Source organism: Xenopus laevis, chromosome 3S (genome assembly GCF_017654675.1).
Source record: "Xenopus laevis strain J_2021 chromosome 3S, Xenopus_laevis_v10.1, whole genome shotgun sequence".
Taxonomy (NCBI): domain Eukaryota; kingdom Metazoa; phylum Chordata; class Amphibia; order Anura; family Pipidae; genus Xenopus; species Xenopus laevis.
The window spans coordinates 125,251,792-125,271,578 of NC_054376.1; the positions used below are offsets into that span (position 1 = coordinate 125,251,792).

The 19,787-nt window shown below is 43.1% G+C and overlaps 1 protein-coding gene across 1 annotated transcript; it reads right to left on the minus strand.

The window, feature by feature from the left end:
• Positions 1–1,975: 1,975 nt before the first annotated feature.
• Positions 1,976–4,621, minus strand: junb.S (jun B proto-oncogene S homeolog). Its single transcript, NM_001097035.1, is given in 1 exon segment — positions 1,976–4,621. A coding segment is annotated over 1 exon segment (888 nt). The 5' UTR covers positions 4,363–4,621; the 3' UTR covers positions 1,976–3,474.
• Positions 4,622–19,787: the final 15,166 nt, after the last annotated feature.

The window sequence follows — 19,787 nt, forward strand, 5'->3', positions numbered from 1 at the left end:
ATTTCTCCCCCCCCCCCAGTTGCTGCTGGGTTGCCCATGTATGTCCTCAGCATAGTACCCACAATGCACTGCACATTAGCTCCCGTCTGCTCTTGTTCCTGTTCGGATGTGACCTCACTGCGAGAAATATAACAAAACTTGCTCGGAAAGAGGTAAGGACCCATTGGGAACTTCCATGGGAATCTATGCAGCACCCTTTGTACAGCAACTAACACAAAACCTTTAGCTGCTTATTTAATCGTTTTTATTGATGGGAACAGCCGTGATGATTTGTTTAGAAGCCAAGAAATATATAGAACAACTGTTTCCCCCAACTGAGGTGGGATTTAATAGAAAATACGTGGAGGGGAGGAGTCAATAGATCCTATATCACTTGTATTTGCATAATGAATGAACTGAGACAACAGAGCGCAGGCTCAATTAGCCGACACCTTTGTGGAGGTGAAACAATTTTGCTATGGTTGGTGCCCTTTAAACTTGACTTTGAGCCACAGCCTGCAGCTGGGGCATGTGATAATTTACCCAATCTCAGATGTTGCAGATCAAATGGCATTTTAATGTTGCACAACTCACACATGACTTTTTACATCCTTTATAAACTTCAGTGGGGGTGAATTATAGTTTCTTATGATCTGCAGCCTCATATGGGAGGTTCAGCAATTCCCAGCCTTCCGCCTCTTACATGCATTTGCCAGATTCCCCTCCCAGTAAAAGGCACCTATGATTAAGTATCGGAGGGTATGAAACGCGTAAGATGGGTCATATGGCGTCAGTATGTACTATTTTTAATATGCTAACTTTCATAAAAATTTGACTTTTTATAACTGGCAGTTCACGGGATATTTTTGTTAAATGAATATTTGAGGGTGCCCTGGGGACTGGGACAAAATCCTGGAACTTTATTGCCCTGTGTGGACTGGTAAATTAGACCACGCCCTTCACTAAAAAAAAAATTTCTTACATACATTTGCCAGATTCCCCTCCCAGTCAAGGGCCTTCATCCTTGCCATCAGATCAAGATTGGCCTGCCAGGGTATCAGAGGATCTCCTAGTTGGCCCAGGCCTGAGTTTGGGAATATTCCAATTAGCCCTTTATTATTTCCATCATAAGACTAAAGGGTTGGACTGGGCTTTTGGGACACTGGCTAAGAAATCCTGTGGGCCCTGCCGAGCTAAACCCACTCCAACTCCCCAGCAGGACCCTTAGCTGCTCTAGCCCCGATCCCAGACTGCAGCCTCAAAAATAAAGTATAAGGTACATGCTGTGAGTGGAGGGGGGTGGAGGATGTCGGGTGTCTTGAAGAGTTTGTCTGGAGTGGGGGGCCCTGAGGCAGCAGCTCCCGTGGGCCCGGGCACCCCAGTTCGACACTGTAAGCCTATATAACCCACTGTCTCCATCTCATTATTGTGTGAGTGGGCTGTCAATGTCAGGTTGAGTTATATGTATATGATGTAAGCTAATAACTGTTAACTGTCATATAAGTAATGTCTAATCCTGATGTGGATAAATATAATATTAGATATATAAATACAGGTATTGGACCTGTTATCCAGAATGGACCTGGGGTTTGCTGGATAACAGATCTTTCCGTAATTTGGGTCTTCATGCTTTAAGTCTACTAGAAATTCATTTAAACATTACATAAACCCAATAGGCTGGTTTTGCTTCCAATAAGGATTAACTATATCTTAGTTGGGATCAAGTACAAGCTCCTGTTTTATTATTACTGAGAAAAAGGAAATCATTTTTTAAAAATTTGGATTATTTGGATAAAATGGAGTCTATGGGAGACAGCCATTCCGTAATTCGGAGCTTTCTGGATATCGGGTTTCCGGATAAGGGATACTATACTTGTGTATATATATATATATATATATATATATATATATATACACACACACACACCCCCTTTGCAAATACCTGTGCCCCATTTGATCAGACACAAGAGTAAAGAAACGCACCCACACGGTCACATGTTAGAAAAACAATATCATTTACTTAAATACTGAAACATGACACATATAAAATTGTACAGCACTGGTCCAGGTTCATGTTACATTCGCAGTATAAAAAACAACAGTACATTTCCCAACATTAAAATATATATATATTTCTTCTTTCGTTTTCCAAACTTGCGCTTCCAGGAAGCATCTATAAAATACCCAGACGGCTGAAAGTACCTTTTTTTTGTTTCATTAAATACATAGATGCTATATATATATATATATATATATATATATATATATATATATATATATATATATATATAGATAGATAAAATTATTTTGACGGGGGATTTTTTTTTCTGATACCGGCAGAAGAGAAATCTCATCCCGAAACACCACGAACTTCTAAAAATAACACTCTGCTCGAGTCGAAGTCAGACAATCGCGCTGCAATGATCTGCAGAGCAGCAGTGGCCAAGATGAATATATATATATAATATAAATGTTTCTGTAAACTTGAGTTCAAAAATATGTGCTGCATTTGTATAGGCTATATATATATATATATATATATATATATATATATATATATATATATCTATCTCCATCCAGTCTTATCCCAATTCCACATATTGCAAATGCTTTATAAAGGAATGCATAATGTCCAAAAAAAAAAAGTCTATCAAATAAGAGTGCAGCATTATATCAGTATAGAGATACTTCGTATCATTATACAGTGCAACATGTTCGGTATCAGTGTAATAGGCACCCTTGCATCGATTACACAGACCTCAAACATTTATATTGGTCCCTTTTCCAAATCAACGCCCAATTCCCCCCCACCCTCAGCTCATAAGATGAAGTCACATGACTATTTTTAATATAACCGCCTTCCTCATTTTTCACATTATGTTGTTCTGTTTCTAATGAAGATAAATGTAAGTGCTGGGTTTAGGGACATCAATGAGGTTTTGTTAGAAGGGTCTTACAGCAGCCCATCCCCCCACAGAAAAGTGTAAAAGCAATACATTTGCAAAGACACACATACGTGCTCATGTAATGAAACTGTGCAAATTTTCCCCGTTCAGTAACCCATAGCAACCAATCTTATTTGGTGGTTGTAAACAGACCACGGTAGGTTGCTGATTGGTTGCTCTTTGTAACTGCCCCGGAGAAAATGTGCATTACTACCTGAGCCTGTGTCACAGTTTTTACTCAAGTTACTTCTTTTTTCAGAGATAAGTGCAAGTCCTTCTCCTATTAATTAATAGCCGGAGGAGCGGCAATAGAATTTGAAGTGTGGAGTGTTAGTAGAAGGGCTCCAATACTAGTCCAGAATGTAACAGCAGAATGTTTCAGGCAACTGCCGTCTCATATCAGATGTCTCTGTGTAGGTCTCCTGTGCTTACAAATGCCTTGATTACTGGAGATGAACGGAAGGAGATGATCACCTACTAGGGAGCTCCGAGACCATCTTTATTCGTTGCCTCCCTTCCTTGCACTAGCAGCCTCAGTCCACCAGGGTTCTCAGAAAACCTGATGCCCCTTCCCAGTTAGCAGAAGGTGGCAACCATGACGGGCATGTTCCCTCACCCTCACCTTCAGCTGCTCCACTTGCTCCCTAAGGGCCCCAGCTGTACCACTTAGGCCGTTGTTCTCATTCTTTAGATCCCTCACCTTTTCTTCCAGCCGGGAGATTCTCTCCAGCTTTCGTTTGCGGCACTTGGTGGCGGCCAATCGGTTCCTTAGCCTCTTTCTCTCCACCTTGATTTTCTCCTGCTCCTCCATGTTGATGGGAGACATTGGTGCAGGAGACCCTTCTCTGCTGTCCACCCTTACTCCAGCAGTATCAGGGACAGTCTGTGGCTCCTCTTTAAAGGGTGAAGCCCCATAGGCACCATGAGTCTGTGGTAAATAGTTAATTGTGGCAGAGGGTTGGCGGTAGATGTTTGGGTGGTAATTGGCCAGGTTGGTGTAAACAGCAGTGTCCCCGTAGATGTTGCTACCAGCAGGGGAGGCAGCGCTCCCACCCAGAGGAATAGAGCCTCCACCTAACGACACATTGGGAGGACAATCACGGTTCATCTTGTGCAGGTCATCAAGGGCCTTAACGAACCCATCCACAAAGCCTTCTTGCTCCTCTGTTATGCCATTGCCACGGGAGTAGTAGAGTTGCCCTCCGCTTGGACCAGTTATGACCCCAGGGCCACTGTGAATGATCATTCTTTCAAGCTCTGGGGCAGCCATTTTCAGGCTGGAAGGTGTCGTATGATGGGAGGCGAGCGCCGGGGAGTCTTGGGTGGTATAGTAGGACAGGTGCCCCAGGGTGGGCTTCATGAGGCCAGCATCTGGCCGAGAGTAGGCTGACAACAAGGAGTCGTCGTGGTAGAAAGGCTGCTCCATCTTGGAGCACATGGAAGATGTAGGATGGAGCTGGTTCTCACAGAATAAGTAGTGGGACTCTGCTAGGCAAGCCTGGAAGGCAGTTCAGAGTCAGTCAGTCCTGTAGCCTCACACACAATAAAGGGCAGTGCTGGAATCCCCACAAATAGTGTCAAGTCCCCCTCAGAAAGAGACAAAGTGTGTGAGTCACGTGGGAGCAGGTAAGAGGACAAAATGCAGGCAGTCTGGAGAGTATACACCGAAGTGCCCTCTTGCTGCTCGTGGCTGGATCAGCTCCCACAGTCTCTGCTGTCTCACGACGGATCGTTCTTCTTCTGACAACTCTCCACAGGCGCCACACGCCTTTATACGCCGGCCCCGCCTCCCGGAAGGATCTTACCGGCGGCTGATTGGCCAGCTGTCTGTAAACGTCAGTCGTGACGTGGAGGAGAAAGGGAAAGGGGGGTCATGGGCGTGACGTCAGTGCCAGGAAGCTCGTGCTGCTTGTAAACAGGAGAAGTGGATGGGGGGAGGGAGCATTTGAGGGAGACAAGGAGAGTTGGTGGGGCCTGGGCGTTTGATTGATTATTCCTGGGCTCTTGTTCACGTTCATACAGCAACGTGGGTCCTTGTTATACATGATATACACGTACATAAAGTGAAGTCCTGCTGTAATTCTGTACAAACACTTCAGAAGAGTGCCAAGAGCTGCTGTGACGGGATTTTAAGATGAAAAATAATTAAAAACATTCAGTCAGCTGATTTTTCAGCATAAAATTGTTCACCTGCCCGTTTATATTCCCTTTTTGTCCTGTTTTTCCTGTCAGACACGGTGTTTTCTACATCATGGGCCCCACGTGCTGTGAGAGAGCTAAAACCAACAGCAATCGATCTATCTATCATTTACTATTGATCTACCTCTATCCATCTATCTGTCATCTATATCTGTCTGTCATCTATATCTGTCTGTCATCTATATCTGTCTGTCAACAGCCTATTACCAGCCCACTATATGGAACTTTCTATGGAACCATACAGCAGCCCATCTGGCATTTGCCAGAACTCACAGATTGCCAGTCCGGGCCTGTCTATATCTATCTGTCATCTATGTCTATCTGTCATCTATGTCTATCTGTCACCTCATCTATATCTATCTGTCATCTATGTCTATCTGTCATCTATATCTATCTGTCATCTATGTCTATCTATCTAGCTATATTATCTTGCTATATAGCCATCATCATCATCATCTTTCCCCCAAAACCGTTTAGCGTGGGACAAACCTTTTAAATAGAGTGAAATATCTAATATACTTAATAAAAGGAGATATGACATTCTAAACCAGTCCAGAGAAACCAGTGGCCCTGTACTGATCAGTTCCAGCATCTTGCTTGAAAAAATAGCCTTGGAGCAGTCTTTAATAAACACAACCACAGCATATTGCTACCATTGGTCAATGTCGGGATATCGGTATACCCGGAAGAGGATTTGATGCATTCTCAGTAAGCTAAGGCAGTGCAGAGAACTTTCTCCTTATTGTTGTATGTACTACCTCTGATATGTACAGAATATACAGTTGTGCTCAGAATAATAGCAATACAAATTCCAGCAGCACTCCAGTATAGTGAAAAATAATTTATTTGTGCAAATGAAGCAACGTTTTGGGCGTAACCAGCCCTTTATCAAGCTGGTTACGCCCGAAACGTTGCTTCATTTGCACAAATAAATAATTTTTCACTATACTGGAGTGCTGCCGGAATTTGTATTGGAATTTGAACTGGGCAGACAGAGTCACAGCCGGCACCTGACGCTACAAAAAGCAGTGAGATTGATTGTGTAGCACTACTCTTAATGTTTGTGCTCAGAATAATAGCAGTACGACATCACTAACCTGATCAATCACTGTTTTCTGGCAAAAATGTTTATAACAAAATAATTTACTACTAGTAGTAGAGTAGTAGAAAACCAACAGACCCAATTGTCATGACATGTATGCTGCTGAATCTGTGTCATTGAATTATTACTTGAGGCTTGTTCCAAATAATAGCAGTGTGGAGTTCAATTAGTGAGCTCATTCATTCTGTGAAAAAACATGTGTCAAGTCCAGCCCTTATTTAAGGAACGTGCAAATGTTGTGCTGCTGGTTATAGTGAATTTCTCTTTGAAAATCTGAGTAAAATGGGTCGTTCTCAACATTGTTCAGAAGAACAGGGTACTTTGATTAAAAAGTTGGTTGGAGAGGGAAAACATATAAAGAAGTCAGAAAATGATAGGGTGCTCAGCTAAAATTATCTCAAATGCTTTAAAATGGCACCAAAATCTGGAAGACGTGGAAGAAAACGGAAAACAACCATTGGAATGGATAGAATAACAAAAATGCTAATTAAAACTATTATAAGGATTTTGAGCTTTATTCATTTTTTTAAACACACTACTATTATTCTGAACACAACTGTATGTGTGTGTGTGTGTGTACACCATTCTTTGTATATGCAGCTCTGTATGTTTATATAGTGCACTAATAGCGCAGCTGTGGGCACAACTATTGCAATAAAAATGTGAGGACAACCTACCCCGGTGGTCTAGTGATACGACGGGGACGCCCACCGTGTCATCGGCGAGGACGCCCGCAACGCCATTGGGGGGGAAACCCGCCACACCGATCCTCTTCCCCTGAGTACCAGTGATCTAGGGCGCGCGCGGCGCACATTTTCCTTAGTTATAGGCGCATGCGCGCTGGCGTGACGACGTCAGCACGCAATGACGTGAAATTCAAAGGGCTATTTAAAGGGACTTCATTCATTTATTCATTGCCTGTTATAGGTTATCTCATTGTGAGTTCTTGGTGCTTCCTGTGCTATTAAGCTTCTGTTTCTTGATATCTGATACCCGTTATTACCCCTGCCTGTTTGTGACGATCCTGACTTCTGAAATCCTGACCCTGTCTGGTAACCGACTTCTCTATCCTGAATCCCTCCTGGTTTGACCCTTGCTTCCTGGCTACATTTATACTCTGCCTGCCTCGACCCGGCCTGATCTGACTACTCTATTGCCTAACGCCTTGTACCACGACCTTCTGCCCAAAGACTCTGCTTTTCAGTTGTGCCCCTCTGCTTGTCCAGAACGCCTCGCCTTGCACCTTTCCTTATAAGACCTGGTGGCATCTGAGTAGTTGAGGGCTCCTCCTGAGGCCAAAGGTGGCTGCTACAGGCAGAAGCACGAGCTGAGACCAGGGTGCTTGGCATCGGTTCTAGATTTAGGGTGCCAAACGTGACAAAATACAACAGGAGGAAGGAGGCCACTGATTTAGTATTGTTTAATTTGTGCTCAAGGAATCTCTAACCCCCATCTTTGGTTCTTAGGGCTTCCTGGGAACTGTACAGGCCTGTGGGTTCTGGCAAATGCCAGAGGGGCTGCTGTATTGTTCCATAGAAAGTTACCATGTAGTGGGCTGGTATGGGGCTGTTTGGGCTGGTAGGGGGCTGTTTGGGCCTCTCTGTGCACTTGGAACGGCAGGGCCTAGTTTGCCTCCCAGTCCAGGCCTGGAACTGTAGTTCTGAAAGTTGGGATTATTGTTCTCAGAAACAAAAACATAAGACGTAAACTTATTTTTGTTTCCTCCCCAGATAAAAGATGCTCATGAGATTACTCAGATATGCCACGTTTCCCTGACTATTATTTTGTTAAAGAGGTCAAATGTCAGTGGCTGAAAACCCCTTTTCAACCAAACACCTTGAGGTACCTGTATACTGATATCTGCACCCCAGTAGGAGTGCCACTCTCTGCATCATGGACTTGACTATTAAAGGAACAGTAACACCAGAAAATTAAAGTATTTTAAAGGAATGACAATATAATGTACTATTGATTCTAGGAACGTTCCCCGCAGTGCCTCAGCTTAGTAGTAGAATGCATCCAATCCTCCACGGGTACACCGCTATCCCGATATATACTTCAAAATTTCAAGAATGAGGAGAGCACTCATAGATAGCAATTGATGCTATGATGTGTTTATTCAGGCTTATAAAGCCTGAATAAACACATCATAGCATCAATTGCTATCTATGAGTGCTCTCCTCATTCTTGAAATTTTGAAATAATGTACTATTGCTTGGCACTAGTAAAATTGGTGTGCTCGCTTCAGTAACACAACTATAGTTTAAATAAACAAGCTGCTGTGTAGCCATGGGGGCAGGGGGGTGCTAACTTATAAGTAGTTTCAGTCTATGTTTATGAAAAAAAAAGTCTCTAAGTTTATGGGGGTTCTAAAATGATTTTGTTGTTGGGACTGAGTAACTTCTAGTTATGCCTCTGCCCAACATCACTCAGAGGACCCCGTAATGAGACATGGGAGGGGTTATGTCCCCCTGTTTGCCGCCCAGTAATATGCAAGGGTCAGCTCCAACTGTTCTGGTAAAAGATGTTACCTATCCTGGCTGCTCCTTTCCCTCGGGCATGTGACATTGCTTGGAATCCGGATGCGCCGCACCCTCGTTAGAGGCCTAATTATGTGCCAGGCTTTTTCATACTTGGCATTCCAACACTGGCATCCTGTAGGACCGGCCTTTGCCTCCTGTCACCACCTGTCACACTACATTCAACTCAACGTCCCTGTCTATCTGCAGTATCTGTCACTCTCGCCATTGGCTTATTGCTCTGCACCACGGGGTTGCTGTTTATCTACATTGTTGTGAAGTTTATTATAATTATAAACCTGTAATTTTTCCTCCCACATTACAGGAATTCCTCTCTACTGAGCTGGAATGAGATATCTTCAGCTCCAAGCAGTGGTTCAACTATAACTTTCAGCATCTCTAACAGTTGATTCTGCTTTGCCTTACTATACAGACTGTCTGGAAGTTATAACCCCTGCCTTCGAAGGAAAACTAAAGCCTAACTTAAGAAGTAGCTAGAAATGTTGTACATGATGTTTTGTGCAACCACAGTAGTGAAATGTGGGTCGAGATTCTCCCAACCCTCCACCTGCCCTTCCTCCACCCGCGCCAGCACAAGCCCGAATTTAAGTTTCCTTTTATAGACCCGCGCCGACCCACCCCGCCGATGACTTCACAAAAGGGGCAGAGACGCACGTCTATAACAGTTCAACCCGGAGCGGGGTGCGAGGTCGGCCTGAACCGGTCGGCCTGAACCCGCCCGACCCCTGGCCCACACATCACTAAACCACAGCCCTTTAGCAGTAAAGATCTGTGTCTCCAAAGATGCCCCAGTAGCTCCCCATCTTCTTTTCTGCTGATTCACTGCACATGCTCTGTGCTCCTGTCACTTACTGAGCTTAGGGACCCACTCACAATATACAGTACACATACTGTAGAATAGAAATGTCACAATATAAGGCTGATTAGTCATTAATACAGATAATTACTACATGGCAGCACAGAAACCAGTGCAATTAGCATCAGAATTTAATAATCAGCAAACCTGTAGCATCAGCTTATATTACAGGGGAAGCTCATTTTCTGCTGGATAATTAGTGACGAGCCCTAAGCTTAGCTTCTCAACAGCTGCTCAGAGCCCACTGAGCATGTGAGTGTCACAGACACTTTCCAAGATGGTGACCCCCTGTGACAAGTTTGAAGTCCTGGATCATTGCTGCTATTGACAAGCTGACACTTTAGGCTGGTGCAATAAGTTCAGTGCATAGAATATGGCATTTTTAGCCATATTAATTTTTAGGGTTTAGTTTTCCTTTTACACCATATACACACTGTTCAGCCCCTTCCTTCGACACTGTCCTTACTATAAACACATTCTCCCACACATATAGCTCTTAACCCTGACAGCATCGAAATCAGAAAACGAAATTATGTTTTTACCTGAAAAGTTTGTTTTTTCTTATAAAACAGCTGCTAAGTCAAATTTTCACCCCCACACACCAATTTAGTTCACACTGGGTTTTTTTTTTTTCATTTAGAACTTTTTATTAATATGCACACTTTTTGTTTCCTGTTCTGTGCCAATATACTGTGCACGTGGATGTTAGTTTGTATCATTATATACTATGGGGAGATGTTATTGGAAGCAGGGTCGGACTGGCTCACTGGATACCAGGAAAACTCCCGGTGGGCCCAGGTGTCAGTGATCCCTCTTACTTCTAACCATTTGGCCTATTTCATGGTCATTCCATATTTTTTATTGGACGAAAACATACATTTTTTGCCCATTGGGTTTAGAAATGGGTAGATTCGTTTAAGACAAATGTGAGAATGTTTCCTGTTTGAGACTATTTGACAGAAGGGAATTTCCTGCGTGACTCTATAAGGTAACAGGGAGTAGGAGCAGGTCAGGGAGGAGAGTTTCTATAGTGCAGAGGGAGAGTTCACTGGAACAAGCTGATACCTGCCCAGGTTGCACCCACCTCCATGTTTATGTGCTGAGTTAGGAACACACCCTGTACTCACACGGCAGTCTCACCTTGTCAGGGACGTGCGCTGATAGGGCGGCTTGTAACAACCATTACTGCAACTGGATCCTGCCAGTATTTTCTATGGGTAATGTAGGGTCACAGACAGGTGGAGGAGGCTATAGCATTGTGGCCTTGGGCAAGTCATTTCAATCTTGCTTTACACTATCACTACACTTCAGATGGCAATTAAGTGACCAGTATTCGTTGGTATCCAAATGATCAGTCCGTGGGGTGAATGAACATATACTGTACAAATGGTCATACACTGTACGGCTGCCTCTCTGTTGTTCCGTTCCTTCAGCCTGGACCATCAGAAATCAGTTAGTGAATTTATTGGACATGGAGTCTGTCCCTCCCACTGCAGGGTGATACAGTGACACAGACTGGAGGGAACTATGGGACATGAGTCTGTCCCTCCCACTGCAGGGTGATACAGTGACACAGACAGGAGGGAACTATGGGAAATGAGTCTGTCCCTCCCACTGCAGGGTGATACAGTGACACAGACAGGAGGGAACTATGGGACATGGGTCTGTCCCTCCCACTGCAGGGTGATACAGTGACACAGACAGGAGGGAACTATGGGACATGAGTCTGTCCCTCCCACTGCAGGGTGATACAGTGACACAGACAGGAGGGAACTATGGGACATGAGTCTGTCCCTCCCACTGCAGGGTGATACAGTGACACAGACAGGAGGAACTATGGGACATGAGTCTGTCCCTCCCACTGCAGGGTGATACAGTGACACAGACAGGAGAGGTATATCAGATTGCTTCATTTATCCCTGAAATAGGGTTGCACCTTTTCTGGCAAAAAACAAAACAAAAACTTCCTTCTTATAAATGTATCTTTCTTCCCTGTTACTAACGTTATAATCAAGTAAAATCTTTACTGGCCACCCCTAGTCCCAGATAAAAGTCAGTAAATATATCAGACGTGTTCTGCTCCCAGTGCTTCTCCTATCCTATTTATATCACATGACACATTCAGGAAGTGATGAGGCTGGTGGGGGAGAACGAGCAGCAGATCGATCTGTTAACTCCTTCTTGTCTGGAAGAGGGAACATTGTAAGAGATCTTACTGACATGATCAACCAATGCACTCCTGCTAAATAGCTATCCAGTGATTATATACATATATATATACTGTTGCCCCTCCCTATTCCATGCTGCTAGATCAATGCACATGTATTACAGAAATTATATTTATTATATGCTGAGCCTGTAGGTCCAACATGAGATTTTTAATTATATAGGCAGTCTAATCTGACCAGCTCTAGCACCACAGGCTGGACATGCTTGATTTTGTTTCTTCAATATCTTTGTTTTCTTCAAAATATGAAATAAAATCATTTGAAAAGCCTTACTAAAGTCTACCTAACAAGTTTCGACAGGCTCCATTTCTCTCGGTGTGGGAAATTACTAGGGACAGGCAGCTAAATGAAATGGCTGTCACATATCTATCCATGTACAGGTATGGGACCTGCTATCCAGAATGCTCAGGACTTGGGGTTTTTCAGATAATGGACCTTTCCATAATTTGGATCTTCATACGTTAAAGGGATACTGTCATGGGAAAACATGTTTTTTTCAAAACACATCAGTTAATAGAGCTGATCCAGCAGAATTATGCACTGAAATCCATTTCTTAAAAGAGCAAACATATATTTTTATATTTAATTTTGAAATCTTACATGGGGCTAGACATATTGTCAGTTTCCCAGCTGCCCCCAGTTATGTGACTTGTGCTGTGATAAACTTCAGTCACTCTTTACTGCTGTACTGCAAGTTGGAGTGATATCACCCCCTCCCTTTCTCCCCAGCAGCCAAACAAAAGAACAATGGGAAGGTAACCAGATAACAGCTCCCTAACACAAGATAACAGCTGCCTGGTAGATCTAAGAACAACACTCAATAGTAAAATCCAAGTCCCACTGAGACACATTCAGTTACATTGAGTAGGAGAAACAACAGCCTGCCAGAAAGCAGTTCCATCCTAAAGTGCTGGCTCTTTCTGAAATCACATGACCAGGCAAAATAACCTGAGATGCACCTACACACCAATATTACAACTAAATACACTTGCTGGTTCAGGAATGACATTTTATATTGTAGAGTAAATTATTTGCAGTGTAAACAGTGTCATTTAGAAATAAAAACTACACCATAAAAAATATGACAGAATCCCTTTGAAGTCTACTAGAAAATCATGTAAACATTAAATAAACCCAAAATAAACTTCCAATAATTATATCTTAGTTTGGATCAAGTACAAGCTACTGTGTTATAAAAAGAAAAAAACATTTTTAAAAATGTGGATTATTTGGATAAAATGAAGTCTATGGGAGATGGCCTTTCTGTAATTTGGAGCTTTCTGGATAACGGATCCCACACCTTGACACCATAAGAACACTACACCTTCGACGCCAGCACCAGAATGTGACATAATGACCACTAAGGTCTGATTGGTTGCTCTGGGATATAAGACCTGTACAAAATGTTACTGCATTTATTTCTCCAGCAGACTCGAACTACATTCCAAATGAGTCTTTAAACACCGGTTTAGCAAGTTTACATTGTTGGAGCCAAATAAGCATGTGCTGGTGATGAAGCACGGCAATAAATGATGATCATGGTACTTTAACTTTTAATGCCGAAGGACGTTGCCTCCCAAATAGAACACTCCCTCCAGATTGGGGTAACTTAATGCTGTTGCTTTGCCCAGAGAAGTGGCTTACACAGCACTGCGTATACAAGAAGCATTAATTCAAAATATACACAGAAGACATAATAAATAGCAGTTTATTAGTAACATCCTGATAGATACAATATGATTAGTCGCTCATTGAACAGCGAACCTCTTTGTTGTGACATGGAATATTTATTCAGAAACAGATGAAGGGCATAAGTGTTGTTCTAAATGATGTAAAATCGCTGTATAAATGTGTTCACACCATAGAGAGAACAGACAATAATAAAAAAAACAATTCTCCCGCAAAGCAGCAGTTCTGCCCTGCCTTACGGCTGAGTCTCTAGCTATTTTAGTTAGAGAGCATTCAGACAGCAGTGGTCTGAGATCCTTTCTGAAATCCATTATTTACATCACTGTTTACAAGATTAAGAGAAGTGAGTGAGAAAAGGAAGCTTAGCATGGCAGGGGGAACTACACTTTATCAGTTTGAAATTATTAAAAAGCTATATATATATATATATATGTGTATATATGTGTATATATATATATATACAACCATAGGTACAAGTTGCACACCTCAAAAGCTGACCAAAAGACCTGGGTGCTCAAGTAAAAATTATAAATAGAGAGTTTCCGAGTACTGGCACTTACAGGGTTTGCACAGGGACTAACGTTTGTCCTTGAGAAAGGTTCCTGTGTGGAACCGAAACGTTTGCTTAATAAACTTTTACACTTTTATTCATCAATTAATATTTTTCCTCCTTTTTGTGCAAACCCTGTGAGTGCCAGTACTCGGAACTCTCTCTCTCTCTCTCTCTCTCTCTCTCTCTCTCTCTCTCTCTATATATATATATATATATGTGTATACCCCTGAATCCTTTTTGAAAGATTCGGACGAATACTGAACCGAATCCAGGTTCGGCAGAATACCGATCCAAATTTGCATATGCAAATTAGGGGTGGGAAGAGGAAAGATTTTTTACTTCCTTGTTTTGTGACATAAAGTCACAAGATTTCCCTCCCTGCCCCTAATTTGCATATGCAAATAGAAATTAGGATTTTGTTCAGTTGGGCAGAAGGATTCGCCCGAATCCAAATCCTGCTCAAAAAGGCAGAATCCTGGACCAAATGCTGGATTCGGTGCATCCCTAAATGAAAGTATTTTAAAATGCAGTAGAACCCCCATTTTACATTTTTCAGGGCACCAGAAAAAAATGCTGTAAAATCCAGGAAAATTTAAAATCAGGGAAAAGTATTATGCAAAATATATAGGTGGAACCCCAAAACAACTATGTAAAATGAGGGAAAACTTAAAATCAGGGGATGTAAAATGGAGGTTCCACTGTAATTAAAAAAACAATGCACTGTTAAAAACTGTGTGTTTTCTTCTGTGGACTACTATAGTTTATGTAAACATAAGGTTGGATTGGGGGGGGCGTGGCCCACAGGGGCTGCTGCTTCGGGCCAGGAGGCGCATGTGGGGTAAACATTTTAAAGACATTATCATTTCAAACCTTTCCTTCTGCTTTAATTTGATAAACTTGAATATTTTTGATGTTACTGTTCCTTTAATTCACCACAGGAGGCTAAACACGTGCAAACAGTAACGTGAGAGTAAAAGTAGAAGATAAAAAGGGGAGTATGAAATGGGAGATAGACGAGCAGAACTTGACAGTACATGGGGGATAAGGAGTGACAGAAGGAGAAAATAAGTCTGCCTGGCCAACTCAGCATCTAATGTTCTTCACATATAATAATACTAATAACTAGGCTGGGATATGATTTCCACAAATAGCAGGAAAGAGTTAATCCTGTGGTAATAGGCAGCAGGGTGAGGATAGTCTGATTCATCACCAAAATTCCCAGTCTGCACATGGCCTCCCCCACCGCACTGAGATCCATATCACAGACGGCCTGCAGGCGCTATTCAGAGGAGCGGCTAAGGGTCTGCCATTTTGCATGTGTTTGTGTTCCCTTAGGTCTTCACTCCTAGGGCAGGAACTGGGGCAAGTATTGAGCGACAGGGATACTTTCATGATGGATCTTATAGGATAAAACACTGAGAGCTGTAGGTGGTAGACTGACAGTATGTAGGTACAGTAACACCAAAAACTTAAAGTGTCTTAAAGTAATGACAATATAATGTAGTGTTGCCCTGCACTGGTAAAACTGGTGTGTTTGCTACAGAAACTCTACTATAGTTTATATAAACAAGCTGCTGTGTAGCCATGGGGGCAGCCATTCAAGCACAGGATACACAGTAGATAACAGATACGTACTACTATAGTTTATATAAACAAGCTGTTGTGCAGCTATGGGGGCAGCCATTCAAGCACAGGATACACAGTAGATAACAGATAAGTACTACTATAGTTTATATAAACAAGCTGCTGTGCAGCTATGGGGGCAGCCATTCAAGCACAGGATACACAGTAGATAACAGATACGTACTACTATAGTTTATATAAACAAGCTGCTGTGTAGCCATGGGGGCAGCCATTCAAGCACAGGATACACAGTAGATAACAGATAAGTACTACTATAGTTTATATAAACAAGCTGCTGTGTAGCCATGGGGGCAGACATTCAAGCACAGGATACTATAGTAGTAATTATCTGTTATCTATGGTGTATTCTGTGTTTGATAGTTATTGAAGAGACCCCCTGATCAGTGATGGAACTACCCAGGCCTGCACCCCCTAGAGGCCCACCAGATGCTCTGGCCGACAGGAATCCGGCATGAAAATTGGGTCCAGGGGGGAAGCCCGGCAGCCCGGCCTGCACCCGGGACTGGGTGAGCCAGTTACATTACTGCCCCTGACTGGAGTACCCCTTTACCCCACTGATAATGGCCCTGTTTGTAACTGACAATTGAGAGGACGCAGATGCAAAGTCTGTGCCTAATCTAGTAACCCAAAACATCCAATCATATGTTTCCTTTCCACCAGCAGCCTAGTAAATACTTCTTGCTGTCTGTTGCTAGGGCTGACGGCATATGGATCAAACCATTTCCTTGTGTGCAGGGGCAGACCAACCATTAGTACTGCAGGTTAAATCTAACAACTAATTTCTTTTTAAATATGGAAATATGAAGTTATTTTTCCAGTGAAATAGGGCAGTGAAATTTCCAGACTGGCAATTTAGAAACTGGTGAATAACAGAGGAGCTGCTGTTCATTGTTATAGACCGGTATTTTATACTGGGCTTGTGCGAGGCTGTTTTGGCCTCTGTATCTTTGAAATGCCAGGGGCTACTTTGAATATTTTTTCCCTATTAATAACATTGACATCAAGCACCATTTTTACTGACCAGGCTGGGAAAATATGTTCTAACTGGCAACCCTACCCACAAGTTAGACACACCTTATAAACAGATCAAAATGATTAATTAGTAATGTTGTGGAAATTCAGGAACCGGAGATCACTTGAGGTGAAAGACAAAGGTTATTCAACACAAGCTCCGTGGATTCTCAACCCACAAAGAAATCACTGAGCTTTATAGACTTGTAAGAAGGGAGCTACTGGTGAGAGAACTTAGAGATATTGCTCCACAACACAGAAAAACCAAGATCTGCTCTTACCACCAAACAGATGGCCCTGCCCTCGAGGCCAGGGTACTAGTGACCTAGGCTAGCTTGAGAACAGAACCCATCCAAGTCGGACTCGCAGGGGAATCTTCATACACAGAATTTTATTTTATCTCAGTAACTATGGTGACACAGATCTGGGTGCATTATCATCTTGAAAAAATTCCATCTTTACTTTGCGTAGGGTTGCCACCTTTTCTGGAAAAAATACCCGCCTTCCTAAATAATTAACTTTTTTCCCCTATTAATAACATTGGGATCAACCATCATTTTTACCGGCCAGGCCGCTAAAATGCCGTCCAGGTGGCAACCCTAATTTTGCGTCGTCCCATATCCATGTGCCCCATGAAGGGTTGCCACCTTTTCTTGAAAAAAATACCGGCCTTCCTATATTTTTATGCATTTCCCCTATTAATAACATTGGGATCAAGCTTCATTTTTACCAGGCCAGTAAAATACCGGTCAAGTGGCAACCCTAGCCCCATGAGAGGGTATGGTCCTGGGTGCTCTCTTACCCACCCAGGGTCGGACTGGCCAGCTATTGTGGGCCCCGCCGACCCAGATCTGCACTCAGATGTGCAATTTCCAGGCTCCTTCTTGCTGCGTCCGGCCGGAAAAACGTAGTGCGCACCCGCGCCAGCTCACAAGAGCACACAGCGATGGTGGTGGCAGGGGGGCCGGGTGGGTCTGGAGGGGGGCCCTGGAAAGCAGCCCCGGTGGGCCTCGGGCCCCCCAGTCTGACCCTGTACTACTGAAATTTTAGAAATACATTTAGAAATACATTTACTTCCCCTTTTTTCAGGGCCCGGTCAAATGCCTTCACTTGCCAAATCTAAAACCAGCACCACAAATCTGTATGATAATCTACATTGCCTTTGGGTCAGCCGTCTCTATAATCACAGCATATTAACACCCCCCATCTCTTATTTCTGTGATCATTTAATTTGAAGAGGAATTAGGCTTTATTTAGGAACCATCTCCCTAATGACAGGCGGGTTAGTCACCATCTCTGCATGTTCTCCTTCAGAAGGATTGTTCATGGGCAGTGTAAGAGCACGCTCATATGGGGAATTCTCTGCTAACCACTCTGGTCTGTTAACATGCATTTTATAATTCACTGGGGAGAGGGCAGAAACCCAACACATATTTTCTGTAAGTTAAAGGAAAAAAAAACCCTTTTTTGCTCTAAGAAGCAGAGCTGGGAAGTCTTCACACTGATAATAAAAGGTATTCTACATTACAATCTAAATCTTATATATCAGTTATTATCCGAATATTAACTCATACTGAGTTTGTTATTCGGAAACTTGGGAATCACGTATTTCTGTCCAGTTTGCAAATGATAAAAAGGATGCCCCCCGTCTCCCAGTATGTGACTCACACACCTCGGGGGGTGACCTGTGTGTGTGTATGGGGGTCAGTCCCTGAGAGGTGAGTCACATGTCCCAGACAAGGCAGGGTGTGTGTATTTGAGGATGTCTGTCTGTCTGTGTGCGCTGGGAAGGGAGGGAGTTGTGATTCCAGACACACACACATAAAAACATGTTTTCTTCCTGGAAAGGAAGTGCTTTGTCTGGGAGACACAGCTGGGATAAATATAATATATATACTATATATACAGGGGGAAAATATGTGTCTAGTAAGGGGAAGGTGGCAGCATCTGTACCGAGGCCAGTACAGAATTGTGAATTCAGGACATTCATTTAGCCATAGATGTAGAGATCCGCTTGTTTGGCGATGTTGCCAAATGAGCGGATCTCTCCCCGATATGCCCACATTGAAGTGGGCGATATTGGGCTGATCCGATCGTGGGCCCTAGAGCCCAATGATCGGATCAGAACGGAGGCCAAACGGGTGGTCGGAACGCAGGACTGCATCAACGAAACGATGCGGCCGCGATCCGCCAGGATTTTCTAACCTGCCCAATCTGGCCAGATATCGATCAGGAAAGCCCATCGGGGTCTCTACACATGGGCCGATAAACTGCCGATTTAGTCTGTCAGCAGCTTTGCAGCTTTGGTCTGTCAGCAGCTTTTTACCTTTAGGGTTCCACCTCATTCGACAGAAAGCAGTGCAGTCTGCAGCATGCATGTCAGGGAACACACGCATTAACTTTATTTGAGAGGTGTACCATAATGGTGCGTGATGTGACAGCTAATAGTGGTCATTTACTTATGCACATGTTCAATTTCAGGTGCAATTTTACCATTTATTTCTACAGATAATGCAACAGTTTATCACTCAGTTCCAGCGAAATTTACATTGCTGTGCCCAATACATTAAAACACAAGCAATTTTGATTGCATTTATTGATGCAAATCACATGCAATTGACCTGAAAATTACCTGGACTGCGACGGTGCAATTTCCAGGGCCTCAGTGTCAAAATGATGTCTATGTGTAATTCATAAGCGGCTCACTGTCATTACTGTCACCCTTAAGCTGACAGTAGCTCCGGGGTTCACCTTAATCAATAGGTGCACTTGCCCACAATTCAGAACAGGAGGTGGGGGACACGTGCTTTTGGGAGACTAGATGATGTTGGGACTACACCTCCCAGCCTCCTCACCACCAAAACATGATTAAGGGTTAAAGAATGCTGATAGTAACATAACAGAATAACATTGGTGGAGTAAACACTGATCCTAGCCGATGCCGCCCAAGCTTGAAAATCCCTACATGAACATTTTAAATTAAACCCATCTATTGTACAGCGCTGCAGAATAGGTCAGCGCTTTATAAATAGGTGTCCATT